Source organism: Gossypium hirsutum, chromosome A07 (genome assembly GCF_007990345.1).
Source record: "Gossypium hirsutum isolate 1008001.06 chromosome A07, Gossypium_hirsutum_v2.1, whole genome shotgun sequence".
Classification (NCBI taxonomy): domain Eukaryota; kingdom Viridiplantae; phylum Streptophyta; class Magnoliopsida; order Malvales; family Malvaceae; genus Gossypium; species Gossypium hirsutum.
In genome coordinates, this window is record NC_053430.1 from 54,513,672 (window position 1) to 54,540,051 (window position 26,380).

The 26,380-nt window shown below is 31.5% G+C and overlaps 2 protein-coding genes and 1 long non-coding RNA gene across 3 annotated transcripts in view; 2 read left to right on the top strand and 1 right to left on the bottom strand.

Annotated features, from left to right (window-relative positions):
• LOC107956318 (uncharacterized) overlaps nucleotides 1-9,062 on the top strand; it is a 43,301-nt gene extending 34,239 nt beyond the window's left edge. The window contains exon 4 of the mRNA XM_016892020.1: nucleotides 8,578-9,062. Coding sequence (XP_016747509.1) covers nucleotides 8,578-9,062 — 485 coding nt within the window. The remainder of the gene's footprint in view (nucleotides 1-8,577) is intronic.
• Nucleotides 9,063-13,934: 4,872 nt separating this feature from the next.
• LOC107955305 (uncharacterized) lies at nucleotides 13,935-15,303 on the top strand. Its single transcript, XR_001699891.2, has 3 exons — nucleotides 13,935-14,339; nucleotides 14,868-14,969; nucleotides 15,072-15,303. It is a non-coding gene; the product is annotated as an uncharacterized lncRNA (long non-coding RNA).
• A 3,376-nt stretch (nucleotides 15,304-18,679) lies between these two features.
• Nucleotides 18,680-22,886, bottom strand: LOC107955304 (indole-3-glycerol phosphate synthase, chloroplastic). The gene is made up of 10 exons (XM_016891041.2): nucleotides 22,590-22,886; nucleotides 22,272-22,514; nucleotides 21,988-22,164; nucleotides 21,224-21,298; nucleotides 21,084-21,128; nucleotides 20,816-20,980; nucleotides 20,443-20,521; nucleotides 19,414-19,496; nucleotides 19,236-19,304; nucleotides 18,680-18,959 (listed from the first exon to the last, which is right to left on the bottom strand). The coding sequence occupies exons 1-10, from the start codon at nucleotides 22,737-22,739 to the stop codon at nucleotides 18,876-18,878; spliced, it is 1,170 nt and encodes a 389-aa protein (XP_016746530.1). The 5' UTR covers nucleotides 22,740-22,886; the 3' UTR covers nucleotides 18,680-18,875.
• Nucleotides 22,887-26,380: the final 3,494 nt, after the last annotated feature.

Genomic DNA, 26,380 nt, shown 5'->3' on the forward strand with positions numbered 1-26,380 from the left:
AGTCTATTTTGGTCAAAATGTTGTATGCTATGGATAATTATAAATTGTGCTATGTGTTTGTATATTAATTTTGGTTCATAACCTTGTATGTGGTATGGTAGAATCGGTCATAAGTATGTTAAATTTGTTTGGATGTGTTTATATTAAGATAAAGTATGCATATGTGAATTAGTTAATTATGCTTAGGCTTGGTCATATGTGTGCTTGATTATAATGCTTAGTGAGCTTGGTTTTGATTATTCGATTATGCTTGATTGTAGGTTAAATTCATTTTAGTTAAAGTAATAAGTATTATGAATAGATGGTGTTTGTGGTAGATGTTTCATGCGTTGAAAATGGCTTAATTATTATGCTTGAGTTTGATTTTGATTAAATTATGGGTTGAACTTATTTTGATTTTCATGCTATGTGCTATGGATGAAAGGCAATTATAATATGTGTTTGAGTATTGAAATTGATTAATGACCTTGGAAATGGTATGAATGTATTATCTTTTATAAGTATATATATATGGAATATTTGGATAATTTGAATGTGGTTCAATCTAAGTTTAGATATTTATGTGAAGTTGAACTTGAATAATTAAATTAAGTTATTAAATATATTCGTTCATATGCTAAAAATAAAACAAGGTAGTTACTTGACTGGTAATTTAGTTCTTGAATATATTAATATGCCTTGGGTTATAATGTGGTAAAGATATATGCTGGTACAAAATCTATTGAATATATATATTGGTATTGATCATATGTATCGGTTATTAAATAATAATGGAAGTGTATTATGTTATATCACCTAACGCTTTAGCAAATTAAAATATATGTCATTTATATGAGATGTATTTGGCATATGATTAATGAGTGAAGAAAAAAGAATATGTTTGACTATGTGGTTTGTTAGTTAACCGAAATCAATAAATATGAATAAGAAAGTTTCAGTTCCTAATGGTATATTATTGGTAAGTTTTAGTTAGTTATTTGAGTAGTGTAATTATTTGAGTTGATATCTATATAATTATTTACAATGGAATGTACCGTTTGTATGTATGTAAATGATGTGTGGTTGCTTGTATAAGAATGTGCATGACCTTTTTTTAAAATAATTTTAATATTTAGTAGTGAAGTTATTAATGTATTATATGTTCTGTATATGTATAAATTATTTTGACACATTTTGGATTATGTTTATTTGAGCTGTGTTGGTGAATAACATAATTAATTTAGACTTAATATTTGATTAAATTGTAAGCTATGATGGGATTATTATTTTGATTTGTAATATATATATATAGTGCATGTTTATATGAACTATAAATTGTTCAATAATGCCTCTTAACCCTAATCCGGCGACGGACACGGGCTGAGGGTGTTACAATTATAACTTGTTTAATGATTTTGAAAGGCATGACATTTATTTGAGCTTTGAATTGAATTATGCAATTCATCGGTTTGAGATTGTGGATGACAGGAAACACTTGTAATTGAGTTATTATTGATTGAATTGTTGTATTTACTTCGGTAAGATTTATTTTTTCTATACATCGAACTTACTAAGCTTCAATGAGCTTACTTGTGTTAATTTCTATTCTTGTAGATCCTTCTAAAGGTTGGACGATCGGGTCAGCACTCGATCACACTATCCACCTATTTTCGATAGTTTTTGGAATGTTCAATTTGAATTATTTGACATGTAATAGGCTTGTTTGTCATTACTATTGTTTTGATATGTAAATCTATAAAGAATGATCTTAAGTGCAAGTAAACAACTAATTATGATATGTGTGAATGAAGGAAGATGTTTTTGGTACAAGTTTATAGTATATGTCATATTGAAATGTTGTGATTTGAGGTGTCTATGATAGGTGTAACACCCCTTACCCGTATTCGACGTCGGAATATGGTACGAGGCATTACCGAACTTACCACACAAACAATCATACAATTCCAAGCCATAAATTTGCATCCAAATTAAAACCAATCATTTTCAATCATAAAGTCCCTAGCACAAGCATAAGAGGTCCAAAACATGCTTTGGAAGTGGTCTAGGACTAAATTGAGAACTTTAGAAATATTTACAAACTTAGAAAAAAATTTCACTAAACAGGGGTCACACGGCCGTATGAATATGGGACACACCCGTGTGGGCAGGCCGTGTGGTTACACACGCCCGTGTCCCCGACCCCGTGTAACTCTCTGACTTGGAATCCATGAACAAATTGAGATCACACTACCAAACATTTCACATTCAAGCCTTACACCACATTTCTATCAATCACCAAGCATACCATGACCATATTAACAAAGATATTGGCACATATATGAATATACTTAGGCTTACAACCATGTTTACCAAAACAAGCCAATTTACATGGCCAAATATCAAAACAAGCCCTTGACAATTACAAGCCAATACATTTGGCCAAATCAAATGACACATATAACAAAATGACCAAGTCTCTATACATGCCATTCTTTCAAAATACTAAGATCACCAATACCTAAAATGAAAGTTTGATAGTGTGATTCGAATCTTCAACGATCTCCGATCCGAGCTAGCTTGGCGACACTATAAAAATATGGAAAATAAATGGAGTAAGCTATATAGCTTAGTAAGCTCGTATGTAAGAAATAAGCAACCTTACCATGCATATAACATTTAAATAATATAACATAATTAAATGTACATTTACCATGGTCTCATAATCATAACTCATTCCATCATAAAACTTACCTCATATGCATCATTTCAAGCATTTAATAGATATGAGCTTCAAGTACTTACATGTACCCTCTCGAAAGGAATTTACATATATATATTCTCATCTTTGACATACCCGTGAACCACTCGGAATAACGATGTTGGATACTCAAGAAATATGCACACTAAGTGCCACATATGTAGCCAATGCTACCTCAAATCTCATATCACATAGTTGCTCACTCTCGAGCTATCAACGAGCCTGCTCACACAAGCTGTCAGTCAAGATGTAGCTACGTAGTGCTGCTCACACAAGCTGTCAAGTATCCGCAACATATGCTGGCATACTCAGCCACCGGTAGGACGTACAAGACCAACACCCGAATTACATGATCATATAACACATACTAACCCTAGTGACATGTCACTTGTATACTACCCTATTCTTAAGGTTCAAATGGGATTTCTTACTTGTCAAATCATCTTCGGACTCGTTCATAGGATTAAGCTCATCCACATATATCAAACATACAATTCATGCAATATTAAAGCAACAAAATACAATCATATTAAAGCTTATTTTTAACATACGAACTTACCTTGGTATAAAATGGCTAATAGTTCGATTTAGTCCACAACTTTGTTTTTTCCCTGGTTTAGGTCAAAACCTTGTCTTTCTTGATCTATAATACCACATTTAACTCATTCAATCATCACATTATTCAATTTAATCCCAAAAACACCTTATGGCAAAAATATACCTCTAACTTTTTAACTTTTTACATTTTCGTCCCTAGGATTGTAAAATGATTTTCATTCGATTTCTTCATTACCCAAGCCTAGCCGAATATTAATAGTACTCATACAGCCCACATTTTTCATTTATTCACATTTTTACACACATTTTACAACTTTTACAAATAGGTCCCTATTTGACATTTTCTATCATTAGACATAAAAATACACAAATATTCAACATGGGTAAAATTTTAAAATTTGATTTTCTTTAAAATTAGTCCTTAAAATAGCTAAATCAAGTTACAACATTCATAAAAACATAAAAATCATTAAAAACGGGACAAAACGGACTTACAATCGAGCTTGGAAGTTGGCCAAACCTTAGCTATGTCTTCTCCTTGTGAATTTTGACCATGGGGGATCAAATTAGAACAGATGACATCTTTTTATTAGCTAATTTTGTCTTTATTTACCAAATGACCAAAATGCCCTTCACTTAAAACATTAAAATTTTATCTAACCATGTCCATTTTTGTCCAAATTAAAGTATAATGGTATAAATACCATTTAAAGACCCCAATTTAAAATTTCATTTCAATTAGACACCTCTGGCTTTTAGAACACACATTTTGCACCTATTGCAATTTAGTCCTATTAGTCAAATTGGACACTCTATCGAAAAAATTTCTTAACGAAATTTTCAAACAATCATTCAATCATACTATAGACCTTAAAGAAATAATAAAAATAAGTATTTCTACTTCAAATTTGTGGTCCCTAAACCACTATTTTGATTTGACCCTAAAACAGGCAGTTAAAGTAGGCATATTGGTTGAGTGTTAAGTTGTGTGAATTGACATGCTTTAGTTTGATGATTCATATTGTTGTATAATTGTGTATACTTGTGGTACCAATGAGGGTACATTGGTTAGGCACTTAGGATGGTTGAAATAGCATGGTTTGAGCTTAGTGTCCAAAAAGCTTGAAATGTTAAACTTGACATTTAAGGTTCAATTAGGTGTACACAGCCTGGGATACACCCGTGTCTCTGACCCTGTGCACACTTGGTCGTGTGCCACACACGGTCAGAAACACAGCTGTGTGTATTAAGTCAGTGTCTTTTACGGCCGTGTCTCTCAAGTCAGAGAGTTACATGGTCTGGCACACGGCCTACAACACGGTTGTGTGGCCCTACTCAATGAGTTACACGGGCAGGGACATGGGTTGAGACATGGTCGTGTGTCCCTGTTTCAAAAGTTATACGACTTGGGGCATTCCACACGGCCTGGTCATATAGCAGTGTGTCCCCTATTTTTGAAATTTTTCATATTTTCCTAAAATTTTCTAGTTTGTTTCAAATTAGTCTCGAATTGTTTCTAAGCTATTTTTAGGGCCTCGAAGGCTCGATTTAGGGACAAAATACATATGATTGGTTGGTTTTTAATAAGGTTAAATTATTTAATGTTATGATGTTAAATGATTTTCGATTGATCAGTAATGCTTCGTAATCGTAATCCAGTGACAGAGACTGGTTAGGGGTGTTACAGAAAGGAGTTAGAAGTTTCTTAAGTCGTGCTAGTTTTTATCGTAGGTTTATCTAAAAAGTTCTAAACTTTTGTGTATGCTTCTAATAAAAGATATTGTTTTTTTACTTTAACAAAGCATGTTTAGAAGCTTTTGAAGAATTAAATAGCCAGGTAATCTCAGCCCCAATAATTATTACACACGATTGGAACTCACCTTTTGAGTTGATGTGTGATGCAAGTGACTTCGCTGTTGAAGCTGTGATGGGTCAAAGAAGAAACAAATGTGATGGGTCAAAGAAGAAACAAAGTGTTTCATCCTATCTACTATGCAAGCAGAACTTTTACAGGAGCCCAACTCAATTATACGGTAACTGAAAAAGAACTATTTGCTATAGTTTTTGCTTTTGACAAGTTTCATTCATATCTTACAGGTAACAAAGTTACAATGTTTACTGATCATGCGGCCATTAAGTATTTACTCACGAATAAATATGCTAAACCGAGGCTAATTTTTTGGATACTTTTACTCCAAGAATTTGACATTGAGATCCAAGATAGAAAGGGTGTTGAAAATCAAGTAGTAGATCATCTATTGAAGCTGGAACAAAATGAGGTATTCACTGGTTCTAATTAATAAGAATTTTCTTGATGAGCATATCTTCGAGGTAAGTCGAATTCATGAAACACCTTGGTTTTCTGGTTTTGTAAATTATTTAGCATGTGGAAAATTCCTCGAGAAATGACATACCAACAAAGGAAGAAATTTCTTCATGATAGTCAGTATTATTTCTGGGAGGATCCGTTTTTATTTAAAAAATGTGTAGATAACATAATCAGGAAGTGTAACGCCCCCTTACCCGAGACCGTCGCTGGAGTCGAGCATGAGACATTACTAAACTTATTTTAGCATGTAAACAAGTTCAAACAATTATCGTGGTAAACTATCTATCTACGTCACATTCGCTAAACAAATTATATCTCGAGATAAGAAACTCAAAATAAAATTTTGTAAATTTTCCCTGAAACTAGACTCATATATCTACTTATTAATTTTTTTCTAGATTTTTTGGTAGGGCCAATTAGTACAATTTATTAGTTAAATTCTCTCTTGTTTCAGGGTTTGGCTACTCTAACCCCTGTGCACTATGAATCAAATTTCTTCCTGTACAGAGATCCAACACCATGTTGTTTGTTTCTATTAAAAATAGACTCAATAAATAATCCATACATATAAATTTTTAGTCCTAATTATTTTTACACAATTTATGATTAATTTATAAAGTCGGAATAGGGAATCCAGAACTATCTCTGACCCTATTTCACCAAAACATATATATCTCATAAAATAAAAATCTTTTACCTATTTTGTTTCTTTCAAATGAAAATATATTCATTAAGCTTCAATTCCATATTTTATTAATCATCTAATTCTATCTCTACTATTTTTAGTGATTTTTCAAACTCACGTCACTGCTGCTGTGTGATTCTGTTTTATAGCCAATTTCACCATTTTATGGATTTCCATAGATTAGTTAGCACATAAAGCATACATGTTATCAAATATAATCTTGATTAGCCACTCCAATAGCTAATCATTCTCAAACATTTCCATTCCATCCATGAGCCATATCATAAGATTATATACACAAAATGATTATAATGTTATACACGCCATATTCCCAAAATATACAAGTCCTTATACCGAAATAGTTTGTTGATAGTGTGAGCGTGCCTCCGACCGTTCCCGATCTCCTAGCCAGCTTGACAAAACTACAAAGAATAGAGAGGAGGGAGTAAGCATAATTGCTTAGTAAGTTCACATGTAAATAGCAAGTAACATAACGATGCAATAATACGAAATCCACATTTGCATAATATCACCAAAGCATTCATATCATATTTCTCATTCATGATCCTACCATATTATTGTTATATTAAAGTCTCAACCCAAGGGTTAAGTACATACCTGTACAAATTTTCTCATTCACCATACTTACCAACATGTCACCTTCGTTTTAGGTACTCACCTTATCCACTTAAGATTTACCCGTTGAACACATTGGAATATGATTCGAATACACGAATTTCATGCACATAAGTGCCATACCCGCAGCTAGACAAACTCAATAGCCTATGGAAATTATGTAGCCAAGCTACCATGTAACCCGTCCATAAGTGAACTCAGACTCAACTCAACAAGCTCGGGCGTTCGCATCCATAAGTGAACTCAGACTCAACTTAACGAGTTCGGATGCCTAGTTACATCTCACGAACTCGGACTCAACTCAACGAGTTCGGATGCCTAGTTACATCTCACGAGCTCGGACTCAACTCAACGAGCTCGGAACTCAAATATCTTAGTGACATATCACTTGTATTCTAATCTATTCCCAAGGTTCAAATGGGCTTTTTCCTCGATCACACATCTTTGCCGTCTTCCACGGAATATCAAAACTGATACTCGGTAGCAATTCATATTTAACAAGTAGCACACATAATTTGCATATTACTCAATAATAACCACAAAGCAATAATATTTCATGATATTAATCATCATATCATATAAATAACATTAAATTACTTAAAATGACAATTATGTTACTACATTTACACCTGAACCTATCTCGGTACAAAATAAAGAAATTTTGCAATTTAGTCAACAATTTTTTCCTTTCCCCGATCAAGGTCGATTCCACATCTTTCTTGGTCTAAAATAACACATTTATCTGATTTAATACTCACATTTATCAAAATAGTCCTTAACTCTAACTTTAGAAAAATTACGATTTTGCCCCTAAACTTTTGCATATTTATACTTTTGCCCCAAAGCTCAAAAATTAAATTTTTTTTCCAAAATTATTATGTTTTATGACCTGATCATTTTTCCCTTCTATGGAAACATCAAATTCTCACTCTAACATGTAGTTATAAACATTAGGTATTTTTACTGATTATGTCATTTTACTCATTTTCACGTAAAATCGTTTAGCAAAAGTTGTTTAACACAATTTAAAGCTTCATATTCTACCATAAAACATCAAAATAAATACATTTCACCTATGGGTATTTTTCCAAATATAAACCCTAGGTTAAATTATTGCTAGAATAAGCTAAATCAAGTTACAGGGACTCCAAAAACGTAAAGAACATTAAAAACGGGGCTTGGAATCACTTACTATGGAGCTTGGAAGCTTGAAACAAACCCTAGCTATGGAGAACCCTTTAAATTTCATCCTGATGAAGAAGATGGACATATTTTGCCATCTTTTTCCTTTTTTTAATCTTTTAATTACCAAATGACTAAAATACCCTCCATTAAAAACTTTGATTATTTCTACCTATGTATGTCCACTTTTGTCCATGAAAACCTAATGGTATAATTACCATTTAAGAACCTCTACTTCAATTATGCTCTTCAATTAAATCCTTTAACTTCTAAACTCATATTTATCAACTTTTGTAATTAAGTCCTAATAGGCAAATTAGACATGCAATTCATGAAATTTTCTATCGATATTCTAACACATGCATCTAATCACTCAATAAATTATAAAAATTAATCGGAATAAATTTTTCTACTTCAAAATTGTGGTTTCAAAACCACTATTCCGTTTAGGCCCTAATTCAGGATATCACAGGAAGTGCGTAGCTGGAAGTGAGATTGACGAGATTTTGCACCACTGCCATTCATCTCTGAGTGGGGGACACTTTGGTGGTTCTCGCACTGCCGAAAAGATTTTACAAGTAGGATTCTTTTGGCCTACAGTATTTAAGAATGTGTATGCATACGTGAAAAACTGTGATAGATGTCAAAGAACCGGAAACATATCAAAGAGGAACGAGATGCTTTTGACAAATATTTTAGAGGTAGAACTATTCGACGTATGGGGCATTGATTTTTTAGGCCCATTTCCTTCTTCTTGTGGAAACAAGTATATTTTGGTAGTTGTGGATTATGTATCCAAGTGGGTTGAAGCTGAGGCATACCCAACAAATGATGCTAAGTTAGTCATGCGGTTCCTACATAAGCATGTATTTACACGGTTTGGGACTCTTAGAGCTATAATTAGCGATGAAGGATCTCACTTTGTGAATAAATGACTTAAGTGGTTGCTTGACAAGTAAGATGTGAAACATAAAATTGCTACTGCCTATCACCCACAAACAAATGGACAAGTTGAAAGGGTGAATCATGAAATCAAATGTTTTCTTGAGAGGGTAGTGCACCCTAATAGAAAAGATTGGTCTCGAAGGCTCAATGATGCTCTATGGGCCTATTGAATTGCTTTCAAGACATCGTTAGGAATGACTCCCTATCAGCTACTTTTTGGAAAGGCATGTCATTTGCCGCTTTAGTTGGAAAATAAAGCTCATTGGGCCTTGAAACAATTAAATTTGGATCTCAAGCAAGCCAGTAAGAAAAGGATGCTACATCTTGATGAATTGGAAGATTTGAGGTTATTTTCATAAGAGAATACCGAGCCGTGTAAAGAAAAATCTAAGAGATGGCATGACAGTCGTATACAACCTCGTGAATTTAGAGAAGGTCAGAAAGTGTTGTTTAATTCAAGGAAAATGTTATTCCCTAGGAAGCTCAAATCCTGATGGAGAGGACCTTATACCATCTACAAATTTTATCCATATGAAGTTGTAGAATTGTACGGCAACCATAGAGTATGTTTAAAGTTAATGGTCAACGTCTCAAGCACTAATGGGATAGTGAAGTTGAGATTAAAACCTCATTCAAATTAATAGACCCTTAGTTTTTATGATCATACTTTTTAATAAATAATTATAAATTATATTTTCTTAAATTAGTACATTTAATTAATTCTGTCTAAAGAGATTGGAACTTAAGCGGGACTGTTGTGACCCCTACAACCTTTCCTGGGAATTAATTTAATGTAATATTTTAAGAAGAAATTTTCTAATTAAATTTGGAAATTTTATTACCATTTTAATATTTTTTTTAATGTTAATGGTAATGTTCATTTTATTTATTTGTTTAATAAAGGGGTCAAATTGGCCCAAGTACTAATCAGCTTATTTTATCTTAAGCAATCTAGTTTGTAAATATAATTTGGGCTCAAGGCCTAAAACAACGAAGAAGAGAAACTTACCCCACATTACCGTCCAAGGGTTCCCTAAAACCCTTAATTTTGCCAACATTTTTTCCCTTTCTCTATACTTGCCACCCAAGTCACCCTTGTAGCTAAATTTTTGCTACAAGTTTCCATAATTCACCACTATATAAACCCATCTCTACCACCATAATTTTCACAACCCTTCAAGAAATTAGTTTAAACTCTAGCAACTCATTCTTTTTCCTCTTAGTCATCGATCTAAAACCCAAAAAATTTCCCCAATTTCCATCTCTTATAGCAAAGCCATTGTTATTTGCCGTCGCGAGTCTTTTGTTAAAGCAACCTTATCGCTGCCACATGCCTATAACCATGGCAAACATCTTGCTAATATCCCTTGTTGAATCCTTTTATCTTCCTTTAGCAGAAATTTTGCCTATTTTTCAAGAAAAATCATCATGTCTCGTAAAAGAACTAGATCTTCTAAGACCTCTGCAGAAAATCCAATTGTCATCCAAGATAAGGAAGTAAAAGAAAGGTTTGGTTCCATCTTCAAAAATCAACCCATGATGTTGGAAAAAGGTTTCAACTTGGAGAACAATGATAAGATGGTTGTGTCGTGGCCAATATGAAACACAATTAATGCCCTCAATTGGAACTATTTTTTGCGATGCACAATCATTTCCCAAAGAGGACTTAGTTCGAGAGTTCTATGCCAACCTAACTATGTCATATGCTACTGAATTTATTGTTTACAAGAAGAAGGTACCCCTAACTTCTAAGTCCATTAATGATTTGTTTAACCTACTTGATGTTGAAGAAGATGAGTACTTTGCCATGATAACAAATATAAATTGAGATTTTATTCAACAAGTGCTTCATGTTGTGACAAATTTGGGATCCCAATAGATTATAAGAAAGTATAATAGTCATTCTTGCCAAAAGGAATATCTAAAACAAATAGCTAAGGTATGGTTCTACTTTGTTCAATATAGTTTCATGCCTATCTCACATAGTTCCACCATCTCGATAGAGCAAATTCTTTTATTGTATGCAATTATGACAAAAAAGGTCTATCAATATTGGGAAGATTATTCTTAAAGAGGTCCACAATTGTGCTAGAAAGAAGATAGGAAGTGTTTAATTCTCATAATTGATAATTTCACTTTGCTTAAGGGCCCAAGTTTAAACAAAAGCAAACTTGAAGGGCTGGTATGTTCAAGGTTGCATCACAGCCCATGATCTTGAAAGGTTAGCAGAGAATGTCCATGAGCTAAACCCAAAGGAACCAAGTGAACCAACCGAACTAGAAACGAATGAGTCATCGAACAAATCCAAACTAGAAGCTGACTCAATTGATGAGACAAAAGAAACAGAATCTGAAGAAGAACCGAACAATTCAGAACCAATAAAGGAACCAGAAATTTTTGAACCAAGAGAGGAGATGAATGTTGATGAGCCCATTGAACCATGTATTGATCCTAAGTTGACCATTCCTATGCCCACTTCTTCAAATACTATGAAGAAATTAGAATTTTCAATTATGATGGATATGATGAAATTTATACATAACCACAATAGGGTTATTAGAAATATGCGAAGATTAGAGATGATTCTGTATGAAATACTATTAAAAATATCTTTAACAATTTTGTTCCTGAGTTCCCAGATTATATCTTTGAGTCACTGAAGGAAGATGATGATGAAAGCAAGAATGAAGCATCAAAGGAGGAAGACAAAGAGGATAAGTCAAATAAATAAAATGGGGGAATTTCTTGTCTTTAGTATTTATTTCTTTTTAGGTGTTTATTTTTATTTCCTAGTTAGAATTTTGCTTTCACATAATAAATAGCAAGCATGAATAAAATATACTATATTCCTCTTTGTTAGGAAAAGCAAAGTGATTTGGTAATGTGAATGAACATGTCTAGGGTTAGATTGTTGAGAAAGACTTGGTACTTAAGCAGTCTTTATGGCTCACCTCTCTTTTCTTACAACCCGAACTGGTGTTCAGTTTTCATTCATTACTTTGTTTTTACAATGAGGACATTGCTTCATTTTAAAAAGCGGTAAGGCAAAGGAAAATATTTTACAGCATGAATTTTTAAAATTTTCAAGTATATTTCAATCTTTTTACCTAAGTATGTTGAAATGAATGAATGTTCAGAGAGAATTTTTGTTTATAAGTTTGTTCAAATATAAGCATAATTTCTAATTTTATCTAAGTTATTCTTATGTTATAATGAGTGATGGAATGCTTGTATGCTCGTTAGTCTTATGTAGTATTTTCCATGAAAATTTAATTTCTTTGGAAGTGGACATGCATGAAGGTTTAAGTCTTTAGAATTGACTTAGTAACTTTCTTGATTCAAAATCCTAGGAGGTATAAGGATCTAAACATGATATAGGCACGTTTTCTTTAGATCGTTTGAGCCTTTCAAGCCAACCTTATTAAATTAACCCTTGAAACTTTACTTTTGAGCTCAATGGTCTGTTTATATTGCAAATTACCTACATTATAAGCCATATTATCATCTTTTTAAATTTATCCTGTTTTGTGCACCTATCTTAACTAAATTTGCCTTAGTGATCAAAGTTTGAGGAAAAATACAAAAGATGTACATGCTCTTCTCATTTTTTTTAAAAGATGAAAGAACAAAGAAAAATTTGTTCACAAGAATAAAGAGCAAAGAAAAGATTGCTCAAATTTTGAAAAATAAAATCAAGAGCAAAGAATTTTGCTCAAAGTCTAAAAAATAAAGGTTGAGCATGAGTTCGAAATAAGCTTGGAGGTGCTCCAAAGACCCATTTGTATGAAGGTTGTGACGCAAAAGGATCCAAGGCAAAGTTAGGGTTAAGATGATTGAACTTAAAAATTCACTTCTCTTTATCCCTACCTTTAGCCTAACCTTATTATAACCTAATAAAAGACCTATTGATTTGATGATTATACTGACTACATTAGTGGAGAGGAGTTTCTAAGTTTAACATATGAAGACCAATAATTAAACATTGTGATTGTTATGTTTAGATTGATAAAAAAACAAGTTAATAGACCTAGCTTAAACATCCAAGGTAGCCACCTCACTGGGATCCGTCGAAGCCCCCTATACATATTTTAAGTCCGTGATTAAACTTTCAGAACCAATTCTTTCAACCACCTTTGACATTGCTTCAGCTATCAATTCACGAGTAATAGCCTTGACCTTAAATTTGTTTCCTTTACCCCAAAAGATATAGGAACCTTTCCTTAAGCGTTTGGTATCTCCAATTTTCAACGCAGCCGAAACAATAGCAAGCCTATTAGAAATGGAACTATCGGGGTTACTATTTTCAACAAAGTTAATGACCGAATGACAATCCAAGTTCAAATTCGTTACTCCTGTTTTTTTCCACAAAGTCATGGGATTCTCCTTGCTTAGACAAAACAGTATCTCTGCTGAGAATTTTCTCAGTTAGCAAAAAAGAAAATTCTGTGGGGTTATTAATTGTGGATTGGATGGTGAGCTTCTGAATTTTGACTCAGCCATTTTAAAATTTAAAGCCCCATGGCCCCATTTAAAACAACGGGCCCAGAATCCACCTTAGAAGATCTAACACCCACTCTCGTTTTTATGTCTTGAGGTCCAGCTATAAGACTAGGCTCAGCCAAGCCCAAATCCGTGGCACCCCGTTCCTTTTCAAAACCCTGGTCCTTAATACCCTCTTAAAAAATTAGGCCTGAAACAGAAGAGCAGCCCAGTTGTGTTTTATGCGTTGAGCCTTCTTCACTTAAAGGGTTATAGTTTTAATTAAAGATAAAAAGTTTTCGACATTGAAAGAAATTTAAAAGGATACTTTTATATCGATGATAAATATAAACTATATAACTATGTAAAAACCCTTACAGCTTGTTTGGTTCAATGTAATAGGTAAACCATTACAATTCTATTCAGTGGGCCCACCACAAACAGCAGTTTGGTTGAGTGGAATACCCTGTGACGGGTGTATTCCATTACAGCCTTATGCAGAGAATAGAGAGCATTTCTATTCCCTCTCCTCCCCACCGAATGGTCATTCGTTGTTTGGAAAATCATTCATCTCCCCAATTTCTCACCTTCCTTCTTTCCTTTCTTCCTTAAACTCCAACCAGCAAAACTCCTCTCACTTATCTCCTTCTGGTAAACATTTTCCTCTATTCTTTTGTTCCTTTCATTTTCCTCTCTACAAATTTTTCTTAGCCTAAAATTTTTCTTCTCTTTTTGTTATCCATTTGAGTAGATTTTGCTTCCTTCGCCTTCATCGGAGTCTTCTTCAGGTAAATCTTTTCACTTTTCCGTTGTTTCTTTTGTTTTCCTCTATGCCAGTTTAAGTAAAGTTTGTTGTGGGTTTTTTTTTCCTCATTTGATAGCTTACTTAAATGGTCAGTCATTGCTAAGAACAACACTAGAGAGATTAAAAAGCTTCATTTTTAATTAAAAAATCCCCTCTTTTCCTTTGAAAGTAATCATCCATTCTTTAGAGAGGAGTACTCATTTTGTTGTTGCTTCTAAAGTTTTTGACCTGTTAGCTCTAAAATTTGTAGTTTGAAGTACCAGGTAGTGTAGGATTACATTGGGTTTGGCAACCATTGATGAATGAATTTGAATAGACAGTTCAAAATTTACCTCTAGTTGACATGCCGAAAAGGGTTAGAATGACCACAATATCATGCATTTTTGTTTCTAATTCAAACTCTAATGATTGTTAGGCTATGTGCTACTCTATTATCATGTTTGAGAGTTTTAAGAGTGTGTATGTTAATGGATTGTAAATATAAGGGGTACTTGTTTATCGTGGGAATCAGATAACTGGAGTGTTAAGGCAATCTGAAAAAAGACCACTGGAACTGGTAGGATGAGGTATCTTCGCCACGTTCCTCGTAGGTTCAAGATTGGTCTCAGAGAAAGTACGAAATTGCTAATTTCATTATATAAACATATTCTGTTCTAGTTTAAGGGCTTTTCCCCCTTTCATTTTGTTAAATATTTGTGTTGGATCATGATACTAGGTACTGAAGTAGCACCGAAGAAGAAGGTTGCAGCAGCTTTGGCTTAAGTTGGCTATGAGGTTGTTTTGATGAATCCATCTATTTTAGTAAAAGTTTTATGGGAACATTACATGAGAAATGTCATTTATTATATTGGATGCTTTTAAATATTTGTAGTTTCTATTTTCATGTAGTTGCTTAGGCTATTGTTGCTTGACACTTAATTACTGGATATTTTTTGGGTTGAAGTTAATCATGTGCTTGTTTTGGTTTTGATGCCCTTCATCTTGTTTCAAATTATAGTATTCTTTATTCGAGTATTGTTGTTTGAAGTATTTTCTACATTTTGTGAGTTACATTCTAGAAAAGTATAATCTTTGCTTGGCACTTACCATAATAAAATTGGAGGTATCAGTCCTTTTTATTATATAAATTCTACAGCTGATGCTGAAACTTCATTGTTCCAAAACACATGTTTGATGGTATGTGCTGTGAATCAAATTATGTGATGTTAAAATTTTCTTTGTTTTATTCCATTTGAGGTTTAGGTTCTTTGCTTATCTTAGTGTATTTGGCATGATATTTTTCTTGCCCAATCTCTTATGTCTAACCACATGCATCAATTAGTGGAACCCAAAATTTGTGGTCCGATCATAAAACTGGAAAGTTGAACAAACTGATCGTTTGCAAATCATTTTTATTCTTATTTTTTTTGTTTTTTCATGGTTGTATTGGAGTTTGCTATTATTTTGTATGAAATCGTGGTTTTTTATTCAGTTGCTGAATCAGAAGTTGAAGGATTGGCTAAGTCTAGAAATCAGAGTAAATGAATCCTTTAGAAAACCCTTCCATGTCTGTGCAAGCTAATTCTGAATTGTGAACATATTATTAAATAAAATTAATTTTTGATGGTTAAACAACAACTTGAATCCAATCAAATTGGACAAATATATGGTACGTAACTCCTAATAGTTAACGGTTGCAAATTGGAGGAGGATTATTATTGAACAAAACAGGTAAATTTTTTATTATGTTTGTTAACGGTTGCAAATTGGAGGAGGATTATTATTGAACAGAATAGGTAATTTTTTGATCATTTTTTTGTTTATTTATCAAGTTATTAATATATATTCGTTAAAAAAATTAAAAGTTGTATCCGCATTCGCTTATTAAAGTACAATATATTCAATTAAATTAAATGAATTTTTTGGGGCATATTTTTGAAAAATGAAACTTTTTTTTACTTTAGATATAAAACAATCAAACAAAAATATAATACTTATATAATAAATAAACAAAATAAGCAGAAGCAATAACAATTATATAGCAATTAAACAATGAGTTTATAAATCAAATTCAGTTTAATAAATTGAATCTCAAACTTTTTTGAGATTGTAAAAGTTTATAACATATGGATTATGACATATAAACTAATGAAATCATGTAACTTTTTGTTAATACATGAATGTTATGTTTGGATGTGAAATATAATTCTCAAGTTATTTATTACTTCTAATATTTAATTATTTTTTCTTGTAAAATAATTAAATTATTTGCTTCACTAATGATATTTTAGCACATTAAATATGTATTACAGTTTAAAAATAATAAAGTGATTATATATTTTTTTATAGTATTATATATTTTGATTTTTTAACTCATATAATAATAATTATATTAAGAATGTTGTTAAATTATTTTTTTATTAAATTATATTTAATAATTATTATGTTAAAATATGGTTAAACTATTTATTATTTTTATTAAATTATTTTCAATAATAATCTTATTAAAATTTAATAACAATAACAATAATCATCTACCTTAAAAAAAATCTGCTAAGGGTATTCTGGTCATTTTAGTTTTTTTTCCTTATGCTATTACAACATCATTCTATTCAACCATACACAAGAATATTATTACAGTTCTATTCCATTCCATTCAACCAAACAGTTGAATTACTTATTACAGCTCTATTCCATTACAGCTCTATTCAAATACAGCTCTATTCCATTACAGTGAACCAAACGTACTGTTAGTGTTGAAAAGTTACCCATCCTTTAAGAATTTATGTAGCTGCCAAACTTGTCACAGTACCCGTTGCTAAAATACCATTGCACGACAACTTTACATCACAGCTTAAGACGTTATTTACTACTAATTTACCTATAGCATGAGTTCTTGCTGCTAAAATGATGGCATTTGTCAGTGTTAGTACTATAGTAATGAAATATTTACCGTTGCAGAAACCTCTTACAATGATAGAATCCTAGTCATTATAGATTTATAGCAAGAAAATTATCCGTTGTAATATCCTTTATAATGGCGAATATTTAATCCATTAATAAATAAGTCCCTAGCGTCTGAAAACTTATAGTTCTTGGCAGTGACAGAAACCTAATCATCACTAAAATTTATGGTAGTGGTTACCGATCAGTACCTACCATTTCGATATTAAATTGGTACCAAGTAGTTTATATCCCGTTTTAATCAAAATTTCAGTGAATTTCAACCATTGTAGTGTATTTCAATCTGTTTCAGTTAATATCGGCTTTGTATTGGTACATACCGCCCATACCAATTGGTACAAAAATTTTACATTTTAAACTAATTTTTAAATTTATCTTGACCAAATTAATTTCTCCATAATTACATTTAAAATTAAAAGTTATTAAATTGAATTATTCAACTTAATTAACAATTTTAAAACTTACATTTATATATAAATATATTTATACGGATATAATTGAGATATATTTGCATGTATATATAATATATAATTTATTTTTTATCAAAAAATATATTATTTATGAAGAAACTAAAACTAAAACTATAAATATATATGTGAAATTTTTAAATGTATATATAATATATCAAGAAATTAAAAATTACATTAGAAATATGTATATATGAAAAAAAATTTAAAAACGTCAATAAACTTAAAAATATATATTGAACCATGCCAATACCAGTACAAGTACCTACCAATATCAAGATAAAAACAGTACGCCCACCAATAAAATACTAACTACCTTACTAAAAATGCTGATCTCTCATTGCTAAATACTATTTATAGTGACATGATAACTAAACCCGTAAAAAATCTATTGCCCCTAAAACGTTCCTAACAATGATGAGAATGTTACCTCAAGCCAAAATTGTCATGGTTCATTGTTAATGCATTCTAGAGTGACGAGGTAACTATAGAAACATGAAAATGTTACTTAGGATGACAAGAATTCATATTGAGAAATATTTAAACCACTGTAACAAAATAATTGTACCAACAGAAAAATTCATTGTCAGCTATAAATATTAGCTTTATTGACGTAACTTTAACCCGTTTCTAGAAAAAATGATTCTTAAACTAATGCTAAAGTTAGTAGGCATAAACGTATCTATAGTGACACTAAATTATACGTCACCTACAGTACTCGACAAAAACAATATACATAAAAGAAATTAATAATACATTGAACCATTAGGTTAAGAAAGAGGATTTGAACTTTCTAGAATTCAGACCCTCCACTAGCGTCTTTAGTTATGACTAATTTAGCAAGCATAAAAACAATAGAGTAGAAATAATAATAGGGAAGGATACGGAAAAGTAAATGATTAAAAAACACGAGAACAGAAATGCACATCCGCAATTTATTCTATTAGTATTATAATTTATACAATCAAGGTACAAAGATTATGTAAAGATGCTCCACTTGGAAATATGGATTCAACATGCTGAAAGATTCTGATCGATTAACTGCACTTAGTAATTGTAAATGAAGTCTCGGAAGCACACATCCAGAGTCCACTTTTCCCTGTGTGAACTCATAACGAAATGTCTTTACCAAAAAGTCCACTTATTCCTTTTCCAGGGTCGCTTTGCTTCACTATCGACTCCCCAACCAAAACCTGCCAGATTGCATTTCATGGATTTCAATAACAATTTAACTTCAAATTTCTCACCTAATTTGCAGCACATAGGTCACAAACTTGATCATTTTATTGAATTCAAGGAAAAAAAAAACCTTTCTTTAAATATAACTTAAACCATTGCCACTTGGCACTGGTCAATATTTTTCTGTATGTAAATACTTTCACTTCTATAACATAGCTATATGCAGCAGAAGGGAAAAAAGATAAATATCAAACGAAGAATGCAATATGCTAAGAACTTGCATAACTTACTGCTTTAACACCCGCTTCTTGGACATAAGCAACATCATCAGGAGTAAAAAGCCCTGATTCTCCTACAACCTGATGGTTAAAATTAATAAAATTATTTGAACAGCTTATGACATGTTTGCACGGACATGCACTAACTTTATCTTTCAATACATAATGAATGTTCTGAAGCCTCACTTACAATTATATCTTTCTTGCAAATCATCTGGCCACGCTCTCCTTCAAGAAGCTTCTTTGTGTTACTGATATCTACCTCAAATGTTTCTGGGAAAAAAAGGGATGAATTTTAATGCCTCGCAATTTGTGATTGCAGTCGATATGGCAGAGATGTTATTGAGTTTCTGATACTCTGTTTGTTACTGTTGTTATGGGATCAATGGATGCTTCAATTGTTAACAATATAGTAATTGATACACTTTGCGCTATCTCAGAAGTTGATTTACATGAAAATTGTTGAATCCTAATACTTAAAGCATTAACATGTTATATACACAAAATGCAGAAACGTAGGGAGAAAACCAAAAACTGAAAAGCTAAAGGCAATCAAGAATTTAAACACATTAAATTTAAACTTTCTTGAAAGATATAAAGATTTTAAACACATTAAATTTAACATGTCGAAAAGTTAACCTTATGCTTCGTACAATAACACAGGTTATATCATCTTAGTATTGTTATAAAGTAAAAATCATTCAGGGGTTAATGAATTCACATCCTACAACCACAATTAGGTCATATTATCATAGCCTTATTTTTGAATTATCCAAAGGCAGGTCAAGTTTAAAATTTTTCAAAGATGTTAGCAAGAACTACTCTATTGGAATTTACTTTTTTACCTTCTAGATTTGGTGGGTGCAAGGGTTAAAAACCTGCAACTCTATTCATTCTATCACACATTTATTTTAACAATTGGAAATAATATCCATGTAAATATTCTAAGTGATGTGATCATATGCATATGTATATAGAGTTATGAACTAATCTTTAAATTATTTTGAATTCATTTTCCCCCTTCTGCTCTGGCTAGCATTGTCCCCAGAAAACCAGTTTTCAAAATAACAATTGTGAACACCTGTGATTCGGATCCGATCCACACATTTATACCTTCTCAAACAAGTCATACAAGTTGGCAACATCAAAGAAACAAGTTTAAACTATGATCAGAATGAGGCAACTCAATTAGCAATTGCAAAAACTTGAAAAACCTTACCAAGGTTACGATTATTGATACCAATAAGTTCAATCCCCTCTATACCAAGAACACGGTCCATTTCCCTCTCATCATGCACCTAAAGGAAAACAATAAAAAAAGAGCATATATTGGAAAGAAAAAGTTGTATATGAACCGTTAATAAAACCAAATGTTAGAATCTGGTTATGATGCCATAAGTTCAAATCATAGCATCATACAACTTGTAAAAGCATAAAAAGCATTTCCAATTGAAGGGAAAAGAACGGCCTCAAAATGCTCGATAATTATGAAAATTAGCTCCCAAAAGAAATAAGTTTCATGAATCCAAAAATAACCTGAACAATTCAAAACTGATGAAACCATAATAATAACAAAGAAAGCTCTGTCTAACCTCTACAAGAGCCGCCAAACCAAGCATCTTGCAGATTTTAATCATGTATCTGATGTCAAGATCGGGCAAAACAGCAGCAATTAGAAGTATAGCATCTGCTCCTTTAATTCGAGCACAATATATCTGCCATGCATCTATTACAAATTCTTTGCACAATAGAGGACACTGCATTCGTTATGATGGCAAGATGTATACTGATTAACCAAGTGTATATAAAAGAAAAAAATCAAGATTACAGATCAAATAACAAATGACTTATCCAACAAACCTTTACTCCAGCATTACGTATTGCCTCCAAATTTTCAAAGCTTCCCTTGATTGACGAGTAGCAAGTCAGAGAATTAATAAATAGACTAAGCAACTGGATACAAAATCTTCAAAAACAAAAATAAAAATGGCAATGTTTACCTTAAAATACTTTTCATCAGTCAAAACACTCAGACAAGCGGCTCCACCCTTCTCATATGCTCTAGCAATCTCAACCTATCACAAGAAACATAAACATATCACAAATTACTCAGAAATAAAAAGAAATAAAATGATACAATAAAAATAGATATGGAAGGTTAGTTCACTCTTTCTCCAAGGTTTTACCTGGATTGAAACATACTCTAAAATATCAAAACTTCCTCCCAACCATAATTCCAAGAAGACAACTTTAATCTTATATAAAAAAATATATGGAAGGTTAGTTCACTCTTTCTCTAAGGTTTTACCCGGATTAAAACATACTCTAAAATATCAAAATTTCCTCCCAACCATAATTCCAAGAAGACAACCTTAAATCTTATAGAGTATCTATACTTGTATTATCTTATAAACCATGCAAGAGATAGAAAGCTGACAAATGTTTACTGAAAAATATTTGATTAATTCATTAATAACATCATAAATATACCAGATGGTGTTTATAAATTCCAACCCTCAAACCTCACTAGCGGGTTTTCATCAGCAGGACATTTTATGACTCCTCTAATCTCGTTGGGGGAAGAACCTCAATTTTATGACAAATCCAAGTCAAATTTTCGTATCAAATAGTAAGTATCATAAACGCGGTTAGATGATTGATAAATGTACCATTAGATATATTTATTTATAAAATAAGTATATTATTAAATTAGGATAATTTTCTTCCAAAAAGCATGGACTAGAAATAAAGAAAGGTACTTAACTGGGTCAAAATTCTCTCTGAGAATTCCTCTGCTAGGCGAAGCCTTCTTAACTTCAGCAATTAAACCAGGCAATCCAGTCCGCAAATGGGCAGCTTTAAGAGACCCGACGAAATCTCTAGTTGGAGGTGCATTCTCGATAACCTTCTTCAATGAAAGCAAAGGCTTCTTCTCTTTCATCTGCCAAACCCAAAAAATCATTATATCACCATACAGTTAAAAAAAAAGGCAAGGACGAATACCTTGACCTGATTAAAATTGTAAAAAATAAAATTAAAAAAATTTACTTGGGAAACTTCCACATCTTTGTGCCAAACTATTTCTTCAAGAATGTTACGAGGAGTGTTTCCCTCATTCTGTAAACGGAATTCGAAGGGACCCACGTAATGCAAAGGCGGACCCGACGGTGGACGCCGCCGTATTCTAATCCCTTGACTCGCTGCGACTTCGTTTTGCAACATTCCAACTTCCCATTCCCTTACCTTCAAAGAATCTTCCTCACCTTCTTTTCCCGGAAATATCGTCCCCGACTACACACAAATTTTATTTTAGAAAGAAGAGTATTAGATTCAATGTGTGTAAGTAAAATGATTATTATTAATAACCTGTTGAGCTCGAATGGAGGGAAAATGGAATCGCCGATGCTGAAGGTCCATTGAGGAGCGTCTGAGGAAGAAATTAGGTCGCTGATTAGGGGAAGGAATAGAGTGGAAGGAAATTCCAGAAGCTGTTTTCATTGAAACTAATCCCTCCATTTTTGCAATTGATGGAAACCCTAGCTCCTGCACTTTGATTTTATACACTTTTTACAGTCGAAGTGGGGAACATGAAAGATATATCTGGTATGTATAAATGGTAATTTCTCCAAGATTTTTGTTTCTTTTTTTTAATAAAGATTTTTCTTTCCTTTTATTATTATTATTAATTTCGTCGTTTTATCTGAATGTGTTTTGTTTTTTATGGAAGATACTTTTGGGCTTAATATCAAAATGGTTTCTCAGTTTAATTAAGTAACAAAACGGTATGTGGGAGTGGTGCCTTTCTCGCACATATTTTATTTTATTTAGCGATTCTATTTATATAGATAAAATTATTTTTATATAATAGATATACGGTTAAAATATGGGTCAAACTTTGACTCATGACCGGCCCGCGTAAAATGACTTCACTTGAACTGGCGACAATAGTTATACCTCCTTGATAGGCGACACTGGTTCTAATCATTCGTCTTCTTCGTCGCGCCTGTACATTATAACTTTTCAGTATTTAGTCCCTGAAAAAAAAAAGAGAGAATGAGAGACCTTATAAACATGGTCACAAGAAGGGTCTCGCAATGAGAAAAAAAAAAGGGAAAGATAAGTGAGGAAGGGGAAGAAAGAAAGAAAGAAAAAGAAAAAAAAAAGTATGTATTATTTTAGTAATTAATATTTTTTAATTTAAAGGGATTAATTATTTTATATTGTTTTTATTATTAATTATTATAAATTGTTTGTGTTTAGTTTGGTGTTTTGTTATTTTTTTTATAAATGTTATTTTTTAAATTATTTGAAAGTAATTTTGTTAATAATTTATGATTAGGTTATAAATTGTTTGTATTTAGTTTAGTGTTTTATGAATTAATATTAATGTAAAATTTTTTTAAAAAAAATTATAGTTATTTTGTTAATAATTTATGATTAGGTTATAAATTATTTGTGTTCAGTTTAGTGTTTTGTGATTTTTATGAATGTAAATTTTTTATTTTTAATTATTTTATAGTTATTCTGTTAGTAATTTATGATTAGGTTATAAATTTTTTGTGTTTAGTTTAGTTTTTTGTGATTTTTCATGAATGTAATTATTTTTTTTGTATTTTTAAAATTATTTGAAAGACATTTTGATAGTAATTTATGGTTAGGTTATAAATTGTTTGTATTTAATTTAATGTTTATTGTGATTTTTTATGAATGTAAAATTTTTTGTTTTTTTTAATTATTTGAAAGTTATTTTATTAGTAATTTCTGATTAGGTTATAAATTATTTGTATTTAGTTTATTTTATTGTGATTTTTTATTAATTTAATTTTTTAAATTATTTTGAAGTTATTTTGTTAGTAATTTATTATTAGGTTATAAATTATTTGTGTTTAGTTTAGTGTTTAATGTGACCTGTTATAAATGTAATTTTTTGTGTTTTTTAAATTATTTTAAAGTTATTTTGTTAGTAATTTATGATTAGGTTATAAATTTTTTGTTTAGTTTAATGTGTATTGTGATTTGTTATAATGTAATTTTATTTGTTTTTGATTTATTTGATAATTTTTTTATTTATTGAAATGTTGATTAAATTTGTTTTTATATAATTTTATAGGTTGTTTGAAAGAAGCTAAACATGTATGTTTCTATTTTATTTTTTGTCGATTCGTATGTTTTTTATGTTTAGATATTTTATGTTTATTTTAATTATATTATTATAAACTAACATAATTTTTTTATGTAGGTAAAATATGAGAATTTATGAGATATTTTTTATTGTGTTTTTTCCTGTGTTTTTTTTTTGTTACTCAAATTCCAAATTATTTACTGTGCTTTTTGCAGCAAATTAAATGAATTCTTTTTTTTAATTGTAGATTTGCAACAAATAGGTTCTTTGATTAATAATGATGATCGTATATCAAGTACTATTAATGAGATGATAATAAAATTGTTATTTGTCACTCACGTCATTTACGAAATTAAATTAGATTATATTAACTATTTTGCTAATTTAATAATGTCAAGGCTCGTACCGCGCATTGAAGGGTCGTGTTTATAGTATAGGCTATCCGCTAGATGAACGTCTAATGCCATACTTGGAGTTAGCCAGATCCGGATCAGTGGCATTGATCCGGACCTTTGATCTGCTATATGACTTAATATCTGCTTTGATAGAGCGATGGTGTCCGGAGACCCACACATTTCATTTGTCATGTGGAGAGTGCACCATCACTCTACAAGATGTTGCACTGTAGCTCGGGCTCCCCATCAACGGGAATGCGGTCATAGGCGTAAATTAGATCTTTAGATCGGCCGCCCTTTGCTATAACTTACTTGGACGCTTGCCTAATGAGGGAAAATTTACGGGTTTGAGGTTTTCATGGCTAAAGGCCAGTTTCAAGCATATACCGAGTACTGCCAGTGAATGGGAGGGTGATGCACGCCGTTCAAGCTTACATTATGCACATTATAGGGGGTGTACTTGATGTACTTGCCCCTATTATCTAATTTGCATAACATCCGTTCGTACAGTTGGGGTTCGCAGTGTTAGCTATGTTTTATCGCGAACTTTGTCGGATGACAAATCCTTTTGCGGTGGACATAGGCAGATGCCTCATATTGCTGCAGTCTTAGGCGCTTTATTAGACGCCATTCTTGGCATTGATTAGTCATCAATCATGTAACAGCCTAATTTTCATTGGTGCCGAAAATAGTGATTCGAGATCACTTAATCCGACGAGTGAGTTTAAAATTTTAAATAAATTAACATTTATAAGTCAAGTATGACATTAGAAGTATTTTTGAATTAGTGAATTTTGTGATATAAAAGAATTTATTAGAAAAATTAGGTCGAAAACGAGTTATCAAGACCTCAAATTCATAAACCGAGCCATAAATATTTTTAGAAATATTTATGGAGTTTTATTGACTTAGTATTAAAGTTTCGTTAGGAAATTTTAATGTTTTGATAGTTAATTAATTAAAAAGAACTAAATTGTAAAATGTGCAAAATTTGTTAAAGTGATTAAGTAGCATAAGTGATAATTAAGGGAGGACCAAATAGATAATTTGGCACATGGGTAGTGGTTGGACAGCATGTGGGAAGAAGAAAATAACAAAGCTAGTGTGAACAAGGGGCAAAATTGGAAAAAAAATAAAATTAAATGTTAAAGTTGAATTAAATTGAATTTGTAGACATTTCTTTTTCATTTGTTCATCTAAAAAGGCTGTAGCAGGTCTTCTAAGCTGGTTTTTCATATTTTTACATCATGTGAGTTCAATTCTTGCTTTTTCTTTGTAATTTTTATGTTTTTGTGACTTTTACAATTAGGTCTAACTATTGAATTCATTAGATTTTTGATTCTATGGGTGATTTTGAAAGTTACCATGAATGAGTACTGGAAGTTTATGATGAATTATCATGTATTTGAAGCTTTAATTTCATTATATGATGATTTTATTAAGTGATTTTAATAGAAATTAATTTTTAGGACTTAATTGTGAAAAGTTAAGAATTAGGGTTTGGTGCTAAAATTTTAAATGCCAAAGGCTTTGTAATAGTCTAAAATGATTAGGTAAAGTGTTAATTGAGAAAAATAAACTCACTTGATGAGTTAATTGATCAGGGATTAAATTGTAAAAATTGTAAAATTTGGGGTAAA

Excerpts from the sequence above, each read along its gene's own strand:
- LOC107955304 (XM_016891041.2), bottom strand. The coding sequence starts at position 22,739 with ATGGAGGGATTAGTTTCAATGAAAACAGCTTCTGGAATTTCCTTCCAC. Across the intron at positions 20,981-21,083 it reads TACGTAATGCTGGAGTAAAG|TGTCCTCTATTGTGCAAAGA; the intron begins GTTTGTTGGATA and ends TAACGAATGCAG. Across the intron at positions 18,960-19,235 it reads AAGAAGCGGGTGTTAAAGCA|GTTTTGGTTGGGGAGTCGAT; the intron begins GTAAGTTATGCA and ends GCAATCTGGCAG.